The sequence below is a fragment of the Leuciscus leuciscus genome (genome assembly GCF_965113295.1).
Source record: "Leuciscus leuciscus genome assembly, chromosome: 24".
Taxonomy (NCBI): Eukaryota; Metazoa; Chordata; class Actinopteri; order Cypriniformes; family Leuciscidae; genus Leuciscus; species Leuciscus leuciscus.
The window spans coordinates 2,271,871-2,283,635 of NC_138723.1; the positions used below are offsets into that span (position 1 = coordinate 2,271,871).

Sequence of the window (11,765 nt, forward strand, 5' to 3'; positions counted from 1 at the left end):
GAAAAATGAGATATCAGAGAGAATACAAAAAAGAAACTACCCTGACAATGAATGTGAAAAACCCAGAACTATTAACGATTATGATGATAATTAAAGCGGTAGAGGACACAACTGGAATTGGCAAATTATATGGACTAAGGAAAAAAACTGAATATGAATATGAACTTACATTGGAGAAAGAAGAAGACTGTGAACAATTATTGGATGGAATTCAAATAAATGGACAATGTTGCGAAATAAGAAAACTTTGTGCAACTGAAAGGATGGTATCTTTTTTACACTTGCCAAACTACATAAATGATGAGGATGTTTTACAAAAACTGACAAGCTGGGGGGTTACACCGATACTTCCTCTGAGAAGGAGGTATTACCCAGGGACCACTGTGGCGGATGGTACGAGATTTATAAGAGTTAAATTTCCAAAAGATGTGGTGTCACTGCCATATAACACACGATTTGAAACGGAGGAAGGAACGCAGTTTTTCAGGGTGATTCATGATCACCAGGTGAAGACCTGCAGAATATGTGCAAGTGCTGACCATGAAAAAAAGGACTGTCCTCAACTGATATGCAGAGGATGTCTGGAGCAGGGGCATTATGCGCGGGACTGCAAAGCCCCGCGGTGCCAAGGCTGCGGAAAGGCATTTCACAGGTGCATTTGTGAAACCTTTGAAGAGGAACATGAGGAAATGGAGACAGAGACACTCAACGACGTGGAGAATGTGGAAGAGGATGATGAAGGAAGTGCACCACAACAAACACGTGGATTAACTATGGAAATACAGAACAGAGAAGAAGAAGGAGGAAGTAAAAATGAACAGAACGGAGGAAAAGACACGGAAATAATGACAGATATACAACTACTTGCAGAAAAAGCTGAACAGGATGGGATGAAGAATAAAGAAGAAGACAATGATGGAGCAAAGGACAGTACAAACATAGATGAGGTAGGAGACACTAAGAATAAAGCAATTGGTGGAAAGGAAAGTGTGAAGAAAAACAGTTTGAGCGGTGGGAGTAAATTGAAAACAACAGGACAAATAAACATTGAGAAGGTGATGGAAAAACAAAGAATAAGAAGAGAATCTAAAGAAAAAAAGAAAAAGAAAGCTGAAATGGCTTGCTCAGGAGAGGTGGTTTTGAAATGGCGCGTTTCCACCGAGTGGTACGGTACGGTACGGGTCGGGTCGGTACCCTTTTATTTGCGTTTCCACTGCCAAAAGTTGAGAATGGTACCAAAAAGCCGAACCGTACCGTACCACTTTTTGGGTACCCTTCCGTTGGGGTACCTAGCACAGTGGAACGGTACTAAAGGGTGGAGCTAGACTCACTGCAGAACGTTGATTGGTTGACAGAGAATCGTCATTTGCGCGTGCCGCAAGGGGAAAGACACAACACACGAGGCGCCATTTTTAAATTACAACACCGTCGCAACAATGTCGCCGCGCAGCATAACTTTACCGTGGTCGACCCAGGAGGTGCAGACCTTCTTGGGTATCATCGGTGAAGAAAGGGTGCAAAGGGAACTCGATGGCATGGTGAGAAACGAAAAGGTTTTTCAGCATGTTTCTGAGAGGATGGCTGTCGAGGGTTACCAGCGGACGTCCGAGCAGTGCCGCATTAAATGCAAGAAACTGCGGAGTGACTATCGTAAGGTGAAAGACCACAACAGCCGGAGTGGTGTTCACAGAAAAAATTGGAAGTGGCTAGAAATGATGGACGCCATCTACGGGCACAGACCGGCGAGTTTGGGACGAGAAGGAGGCATCGATACGGCTACCTCGTTGCTGGAGTCGATGATGGAGCCTCCCGGTAAGTTTGTAATTGTGAAATATAACGTTAGTATACATCGATCACGGGAAAGCTTACGTTCAATGCACAACTTTTGTGCAAGTCTGTTGTTTGTCTGTCAGCCAGCCAGTGTGGTATCAACCGATCATTTGCAAGCTAGCAAAACGCTAACGTTAGTTTATTAGCCTGTGGTGGACGGAGTACATGTCCAGTAACGTTACTTCTAGCCTACAGATACCCTAATAAAATACAACTGTTTTATTACTAAACATATTCTACTAAATATATATTAAAGAGAGATGGGTCTAATGATATAGCTTAAGGAAAGAGTAAGAACTCCGTCTGAAAATTATTATGAAATATCAGAGCAAGGTGAAAATGTCCACATTCAATAGGCTTAAACAGTACAGTAATGTTGTGGGGTAAAAAGTACAATATTATGCTTTGGAATGTAGTGCAATAAAAGTTACTCTTATAAAATTATAGATACTTGAAAAAAAATACTTATGTACATTATACAAAGTAAAAATGCTTTGTTTGGCAACCCACTCAGTCCTACTACGTTGTATGTTCTGTATTTATCTCAACCGCATTGTTGCCGTTTGTGTTATTAACGTGACTTTTGTAAATTTTCAGTTGAGCATCCTAGCTGTCAGGAGGAAATGGAGGCACTTGATGAGATTTCCACCCTTGAAAGCTCAAGTTCGCCTGCCAGGACATCAACCCCGACACCACCACCAGAATCTGCTCCATCAACTTCGAGTGAACCTCGGCGTATTACAATCGGTAAGACATGAACACCAGAGTGAAAAGAAATGTATAATACTGTAATAATATATACTAGAGGTGTAACAATATATCGTGCCATAATATATTTCGCAATACAACAGCGCAACAATACGTATTGTGGATGTTGACAATATGTATCATGGATAGTTCTCCCAAAATAAAAATTACTGTGTGAGAAAACATTCATGTTTTCAGAGTGTCAGTACTACATTAAATTACTATATAATGTTGCTTATGATGTATACTAATGCAATGGGGGAATATTTGTGGGTCCTCATAATGGCAAATGTCTTATTACCAGAACGTTAAGAATATTCGTCTAAAATAATTCAGTATTTTCAGCTTCAGAATCATGAATATTTTTATTCTGGTGTCACCATTGTCCTTGGGTTACAAGCACCAAGTCCAAGCCTATCCATTTAAACCCACAATGTAATATCCAAGTTTTCATTTTAATCGACAATAATTTTTTTTTTTTACCTTTTATCATATGTCGTGGAGTATCGCAATATTGTATCATGAGTTCATTATCGTCATATGTTAATATATACATGTCCAATTTAGACATTGTATTGTAGTACTGTAGATATCTCCCCATAATATTGGTTGGCTCAAATCACAAGGATCAAAATGCTTCGCTAAACAAACCAACATTCCTGTCTCTTTTGCATTCCAGGCAAGAGGAAAAGGGGGCAACAGGATGTTCATGCGGCCCTGGTTGAGATGCAGGCAGCTGATGAGAAGCAGCAGGAGTGGTTGGAGAGGATGGAGGAACGCCGTGACCGGCGCTTCGAACTTATGCTGGAGGATGCACGTGAGGCAAGGCGGCATGAGGCTGAACTAACTCGCCAACACATGGAGCAGTCTGCAAGCTTCAATCAGGCCTTCCTCGGCACGCTCAGTCAGCTGGTGCAGGCGTTGAGTAGTCGCCCCAACCCTGTGCCATGATCCAGCCACTTGTGCTCTTTTGCACACAGCACTTTAGACTTGTTTACTTTTTTGGACTTGTTTAATTTTTTTGGACTTATTTAGTTTTTTGTTTGCACTCGTTTACTTTGTTTGCACTTTTAATTTTTGTTTGCACTTGTTTACAAAACCTTTTTTCAGTCGCACAGCTCATTTTTTTGTCAATAGCATTTGTTTGACTTTTTAAATTAAAGTACTTTTTCATTACCTCATGTGTCCTGTGTTCAATGGCCATCTCACACAATTCCTCCCTTACCCATTCTATAAATTGAGGTCGTTTTATTAATGTTCCTGTCATCTGGTGTCAATGACATCTATTGTTTGCTACCTTGGCCATAATGGCCATTTGGGAGATTATGCTTGCCTTAAATACAAAATAGTTAGCAATGTGTTACTTTACATTTATTGCAAACAAAATCTGAATTTATTTATTTTTACAGTCATAGGTATTGCAGAGTAATAAGTCCTTTACCCCAAATATTATAAATTAATATTATAAATATTATAAATTGTTCCCTTATAATTACACGTGTACTTATAAAGTATGTACAATAATTACAGAAAGGTACGCTGTAAATTCGGTGTACTTACGCAGTACTTTCCGGGCTGTAATCATGAATTACTGCATAAATTATTTGTAATTTTCCATGTTTTTTAGCATAATAGGTCATAAGCTACATACCATGTAATATTAAAATAATTAGCCCTTAGTTGGGTAGCTTAGTTATGAAATACTGCATTTTATTTGTATTTTTCATGGTTGTACTTATTACTCCTTTATTCACCAAATATTATAAATTGTTCCCCTATAATTACATGTACACACTCTATAATTACCAAAAGGTATGCTGTAAATTATGTGTACTTGCGCAGTATTATCTTAAGCGTTACCAGTTTGGCCATTTGATATAGCTACCCAAAATGAATTATACCTCATGTTTAAACACCATCTACATAAGAGGCAGCGGCAAAAATATTTCACAAAATATGAAGAGGCAGGGTAAAAGTAAAAAGGATTTATTCATGTCCATAAAATCAAAACTTAGCGTTTACACAGGTGTGCCTTTGCTATCTGTACAACAGATTTAACTGTTCAAATAACGCATCAGACCCTCGCGTACATCCCTGCCCTCCTCCTCTGCACCCTGTGCCAGTGGCACCACAGGCTCTGCAGCAACAGGTGTATCCCATTCGTGCTGGTAATCCTCTCCATGCCTTTCACAAAGATTGTGCAGAGCACAACAAGTCAACACCATGGACTTCACCAGTTCGATGTCGCTGTCATTCCTCTTCATAAGGCACCGCCACCTTCCTTTGAGTCTCCCAAAAGCATTTTCTACCACCACCCGAGCCCTGCACACTTTTTTGTTGTAGGTCAGTTGTTCTGCTGTCAGCCGGCCATTGTCAGGGAATGGTTTTAGGAGCCAATTCTGCAAAGGGTAGGCAGAGTCTCCTAGCACATAAAAGCCAGCATTCACCCCACTGATGTTCCTGGTGCAAGCTGGGTAGAGGCTTCCACGCTCGACCAACTCCCACAATGTAGATAGTCTCAGAACCCGAGCATCATGCAAACTTCCAGCCATTCCTGCATATGCACTCCAAAATAGTCCTTTTCCGTCAACTACTCCTTGCAGGATGATGGAATGCCAGCCTTTTCTATTAAAGTAATCGCAGTGGTACTCCTTTGGGGCTATTATGGGTATGTGTGACCCATCAATGGCACCAACACACTGTGGAAGCCCCCACCGGTTCTCAAAGTAGGCTGCCATCTCTTTGAACTTCTGCTGGTCAGGGAAACATATCTGTTCTGGAACTAACAACATGCTAGCGGCCTTGCAGAATTCCTGGACGCACCGACACACTGTTGTTCTGCTGACTCCAAAAAGATGGCCAATACTTCTGTAGTCGCTGTTGGTTGCAAGCTTCCATAGTGCAATGGCAACTCTTTTCTTAAGGGGAACACACTCTCTGTAGTTTGTGTCCTGCTTTTCCATTGCTGGATGCACCATGGCACAAAGGAATATAAATGTTTCTTCAGACAACCTGAAGTTGTTCAACCACTGTGTGTGTGTGAATCCTGGAACGATCACATCCCACCAGTCATTTGAGCGGCTGAAAGTCCAAACGGTTGGTCTGCGGCGCTGATTTTGCACCAGATTGAGTATCTAGAAAACAAACAAACAAAAAAGTTAAGATTAATACAATGTCGCAGTGATGGTGGGTCATTTAATTAAAAGTGCAACTATCATACGCCGGATGAAAAAATACATAAAGTATTATATAAAGTATTATAAACATTGTAAGAGTTACCCTTGGACACGATAGAATATATAAATTTGTTAAAATATCTAATATACTGCACCAGAGAGGGAACTTTGGTGTCATTAAAGCACAAAGAAAAAATAGCTTACAGATATAACTATTTTCTCAAAATTATACTTCTAATCTATCATTAACCACAACTAGTATTGCACTTGTAATAATATAGGCATCAACAGATTCATGTAAAAGTTTAATGATCTTAAAAAGTAACCTTCATAGTGCTTAATGAATAGACTGTAGTTTACAGTTGGCACAGTTAAAATCTGGTTTCACAGGCAGGGCTTATTGTACTTATTTATTCAGTGTAGGGTTATTTAATCTATAACAATATTGCTTAGTTAGCACATAAGACGAAATACATTAATACATGACATAAAAAAGTTAGCTTAGCTCAAGCTTACCCGCCTGCGCCGTCTTGTTTGTCTTGCCTTGTCTTTACTCGCGCGGTTGTCTGTCTCGTCCCAGCTCCTTAAAATTTCCCGAATTCCCCTGTATTTTTCCGCTGTGTTTTTCCTTGCAGCATGTAGCCTTTGCTCAAACAAATATTGTCTCTTCCTTGAGATAAACAGCCACACACCGAGAAGCAAGAATAGGATCTGCTGTATGTCCTCCATTGTTGTTTGCGGTGAACTTTCCTCTTCCCGCGCGATCGAATGACGTCAAGCTACTTTCCGTCATACACCACGCCTATCAAGTGACGTTATCACTACTTTCTGGAATACACCACGCCTATCAAGTAAGGGTACTGTTGGCGGTGGAAACGCTAGCCAAATCATGGTTAACAGACCCGACCCGTACCGACCCGTACCGTACCGTACCGTACCACTCGGTGGAAACGCGCCAAAAGAGACTGAAAAAAAGTGATGTGGTTTTTTGTTTGTTTCTATATTTCTTTTTTTTGTGTGTATATGAGTCAATTGAGCATAGTTTCAATCAATGCAAGGGGATTGTCAACTATGACCAAATTTGAAAATATTAATCACTTAACAAAGAAGAATGATATAATATGTATACAAGAGACAGGATGGAATGTTGAAAAAATTAATGATTTGAAGAAAATATGGGATGGGGATTTTTTTTACAATAATGATCCTAAAAGGAAAAAAGGAGTAGCAATTTTAATTAGAAGGGGGACAATACAAAAAGCAACAGTAATATTTACAGATAATATAGGAAGGACATTGGTGGTTAAGGTCGAAGGAAAAGAAGAAGAAATAACAATATGTAATATTCATGCACCAAATGAAGATGTAGAAAGAGTTGCTTTTTTTAAAGAAATGGATGTTCTAATAGAGAACTATAAAAATGTGATTGTAATTGGTGATTTTAATACTGTTTTAGAAAGAATTGATGTGGAGGATTATATGGTGTATAGAGCAGATGTTGGAAGGAAAGAACTAAAGAAAGTTATGGAAAATCATAGATTTATAGATTTATGGAGGGAAAGAAACAGAGTAAAAAGAGAATATTCAAGACGACAAATGGTAAATAATGTTTTAAAACAAAGTAGAATTGATTTTGTATTATGTAATAGACAGTTAGGGAATTTTATTACAAAAGTTTTTTACAAAATGTTTAGTGGAAGTGATCATGATTTTTTAAATGTAATTATTGATTATTGTGGTGTTGAGAGAGGACCTGGGGTGTGGGTTTTTAATACAGAACTTTTAAAAAATGACTTTTATAAAATGGAAGTAGAAAATTGCATAATACATAGTATTAATAATGTCTTATATGAAGAAGCAAAAAGTGTTTGGTGGGATAATTTAAAAATAGATATTAAAAAATTATCTATTGAGTATTCAAAGAAAATGCAAAGAATAAAGAAAAGTAAAGAAAGATTATTAAACAAGGAATGGGAAGAAGAAATGAAAAAAGTGTTAGAAGGTAGGATGGATGGGAGTAAAATAGTCATATTAGAAGAGAAATTAAAAAAAATAGAGGAGGAAAAGTGCATGGGAGCTAAAATAAGAAGTAGAGCGAAAAATACAGTAGAAGGAGAAAGGAGTACAACATTTTTTTATGATTTGGAAAAAACAAGAAAACAAGCAGAAATGATCAAAAGTATTTCAAAAAACGGAAAGGTTGTGAAAGAAAAAGAAGGTATTTTAAAGGAAGTGAAGGATTTTTATGCTATTTTATTTAAAAAAGATGTTATTAACGAGGAAGATGAAGAGTTTTTATTGAATCAAATTGAAATAAAAGTAAATGAGGATGATAAGAAAATGTGTGATAAGGAAATAAAAGAAGAAGAAATAGATGAAGCTATAGAACAGATGAGTAATGGGAAAAGTTCAGGCCTAGATGGTTTACCATCTGAATTTTATAAGGTTTTTAAGAATGTTTTAACGCCAATTATGCATGATCTATTTATTGATATTTTTAAACAGAAAAAATTAAGTGAAAGTATGAAGAAAGGAATGATCAAGATTATATATAAAAATAAAGGAGAAAGAGAAGATCTTAAAAATTATAGACCATTGAGCATGTTAAATACGGATTACAAGATACTGGCCAAGATTCTAGCAAACAGACTGAAAAAAGTGATTCCAAACATTATAAAAACAAACCAGGCATATGGTGTTTTAAATCGAGATATATTGGATATAGTAACAAGTATTAGAGATTTAATGTGGTATATGAAAGAAAAAGGTGAAGAAGGATATTTGATAAGTATAGATTTGGAAAAGGCATTTGATAGAGTAGAGCACAAATATTTATTTGATATACTGAGAAAATTTGGTTTTGGGGAAAATTTTATTGGATGGATGAAATGCTTATATAATGACATTTTAAGTTGTATTAAAGTAAATGGGTTTTTAACAGATTTTATTAAGATATCGAGGTCTATAAGGCAGGGATGTCCATTATCAGCACTACTTTACACTTTAGTTGCTGAACCATTAGGACTTGCAATAAATAAAGAAAAACAAATTAAAGGAATAGTTTTGGGAAAGGAGGATGTGCAGCCTAAAATTGTTCAATATGCAGATGATACCACCTTGTTTTTAAAAGATTTTAAGAGTATTGAAAAGGCAATGGTAATATTGCAAAAATATTGTGGTGGAACAGGGGCTAAAGTCAATAATGATAAAACAGAATATATGAGAATGGGGCAGGTAGATACTTTAGGAAGACAATGGGACTTTAAAGAACAGATGAATGAACTAAAGATTTTAGGAATAACACTTGGAAGGGATGAAATTAGAACAAGAGACCTGGTTTGGGAGGAGACTATAGGAAAAATGGAAAAAAGACTAAACTTTTGGAAACAAAGACAATTATTTTTAAAAGGGAAAGTACTGGTTTTAAACTCTTTATTTTTATCTAAGATATGGTATATTTTAAGTGTGGTTAGTCTGCCAATATGGGTGTATAAAAGAATAAAAACGTTTATCTTGAAGTTTTTATGGGATGGTAAACCGGCTAAAATAGCTTATGATACAATAATTGGGGAGGTAGAAAAAGGAGGTTTGGGGCTGATAGACCCAATGATAAGAAAGCAAAGTTTGAGAATTAAGACTGTAAAAAGGTTTTTTTAAAAAGGATGATTTAATATGGAAAAAAATAATGAGTTTTTATATAAATAAGTGTGGGAAAATGGGAGATGATTTTATATGGATGCAGTTTAAGGATAATATGATAGAGGGGATACCTGAATTTTATAAAGAAGTTTTAAAAGCATGGAAGGGTTTTAAAGAAAATGTATATATTGAGTTTAAAGGGAGAGAACAACTATTGAAGCAACCGCTTTTTTTAAATCAACATATCAAAAACAACAGAAACACCTTTTTTTATAAGAATTGGTTTTATGCAGGATTAAAACAAGTTAAAGACATTTTATATGAGGTAAAACCAGGATTTTTACCTTTACAGGCAATCATAGATACATTAGAGGAAAACGAAGATATAGAAAATAAGCAATTGATTAAGGAGCAATATTTGAAAATAAAAGAAGCTGTACCTGTAGCATGGATTAAAAGTATTGACGATAAAGAAAAAGTACATGAAAATCCGGAAGTATTTTTAAAAAGAGAAGATGAAAACATTTCTTTTAATGATTGTATTTTAAAAATGTTTTATGGTTGTTTATGCAAGTCTGTATTTGTAAGACCAAAAGCGATTGAGTACTGGGGAAAACTGTTCGATAATTTTGATGCATCAAACATATGGAAAAATGTGAGAATGAATTTTAAGAGTCCTATATTAGAAAATTTTGATTTTTTATTAAGACACAATTGTATAAAGACTGACATGATATTGTGTAAAATTGGGATGATCCAAGATGAAAAATGTAAAGTATGTATGGAAAAAAAAGAAGGTGTGTTGCATTTGTTTTTAAATTGTAAAAAGTTAAATGGTTTTATGAAAATGTTAAAAAAGATGATAGGTGACTTTTTATTTGATAAAAGAATAATTCTAGAAGAATGGGAAACAATGTTTTTATTTGGTTTTAATGGTAAAGCTAAAAATAAATTTGCTCTTAATTTTATGCTAACAGTTGCAAGATTTGCAATATGGCGAAGAAGAAATCTAATGAAACAAAAGAAAGTTGAACTTCCAATAAGTGTGTTTTATAAGCAGATTTTGAGAGATGAATGTAAAGTTTTGTATGATTATTTTAACATGAATGGGAAAATAGAAATATTTGAAGAATGCATAATAAGAAATAATGCATATATTGTTAAAAATAGTAATGGGGGGGGGGGCGCGGTTATGACTCGGACCTAACTGCACGCGTTTTTGGGAGCTCCTGGCATTTTTCGTTTAAAACTTAAAAATCACCCTCACTTTTCATCGACACAAGGTTGACGTGCTTCATTGACTGTTGGTGGAAACGATGCCGTCCAAAAAACGCAAAAATAAAACTAAGTTGGTGAGTTCTCCGATTGTGAAGCTAGACGATGATGGGGATGCTAGTAGCGTTGCTAGCTCTTCAAGCTCCGTAAGCACTAACGTTAGTGATGCAACATGTGTCGATACATGTCAAAATCTGAATATAATCCAGAAATTGGATTTAATGAGAAATGACTTTGCAACAAAGATTGATGGCGTCCTAAACGCGATACAGGATGTTAAGAAAGACGTAAGAGAATTTTCTGGACGCATGGATTTGGCCGAAGAGCGTATCAGCAGCATGGAAGAGGTGGTAAACACGGAAAAGAGCAAATTGGAGGAAGCTACTAAGCGTATTACCTTTCTTTCACGTAAGCTTGACGATCTGGAGAACCGTTCGAGGCGATCGAATCTCAGGGTGGTTAATCTTCCCGAAAAGGTTGAAAACCCGGATGCGGTGGCTTTTCTAGAAAAGTGGTTGTGTGAAACGCTGGGTCGCTCAATCTTCCCTACACCTCCCATTATTGAAAGAGCCCATAGATTACCAGGCAGACAGAACACTAATCGTCCCAGAGTGATGATTATGAAGTTTCTAAACTTCCAAGATGTGGTTCGAGTGATGCGCGCGGCCAGACAAAAAGGCCGAGTCATGTACGGCGATCAGGAGATCAAGTTTTTCCCGGATCTGTCTGCAGAGGTTCTTAGACAACGGAGGCGATTCGACGACATCAAACAACGCTTGAGATCATTGAATCTCAGATACGGAATAGTCTACCCAGCTAAACTGCGTGTCACAGTGAATGGACAGACCCATGAATTTGAGGACCCGTCGGATGCAGAAAAATTTCTTCAGGGAATACAAAGCACAGGTGAATTATAATGGACTTGGTGAGAAGGCTAAAATGCTTGGCAAGGTTACCCAATACTGAAGGACATTTTTGATGCTGCAACTCTAGATACTTGTTTATCTCTTATTTTATTTATGTTTTCTTTTCTTGTGTTTTCTTTACGGGTGGTTCATAATCCTTAAAAGGTTGCCAGGAGTTACTCATAATTTGTTT

The 11,765-nt window shown here is 36.8% G+C and overlaps 1 protein-coding gene across 1 annotated transcript; it reads right to left on the reverse strand.

Annotated features, from left to right (window-relative positions):
- Window positions 1-4,547: 4,547 nt before the first annotated feature.
- Window positions 4,548-6,277, reverse strand: LOC309488950 (uncharacterized protein). Its single transcript, XM_082157400.1, has 2 exons — window positions 6,270-6,277; window positions 4,548-5,711 (listed from the first exon to the last, which is right to left on the reverse strand). The coding sequence occupies exon 2, from the start codon at window positions 5,553-5,555 to the stop codon at window positions 4,632-4,634; it is 924 nt and encodes a 307-aa protein (XP_082013526.1). The 5' UTR covers window positions 5,556-5,711; window positions 6,270-6,277; the 3' UTR covers window positions 4,548-4,631.
- Between the last annotated feature and the right edge of the window lie 5,488 nt (window positions 6,278-11,765).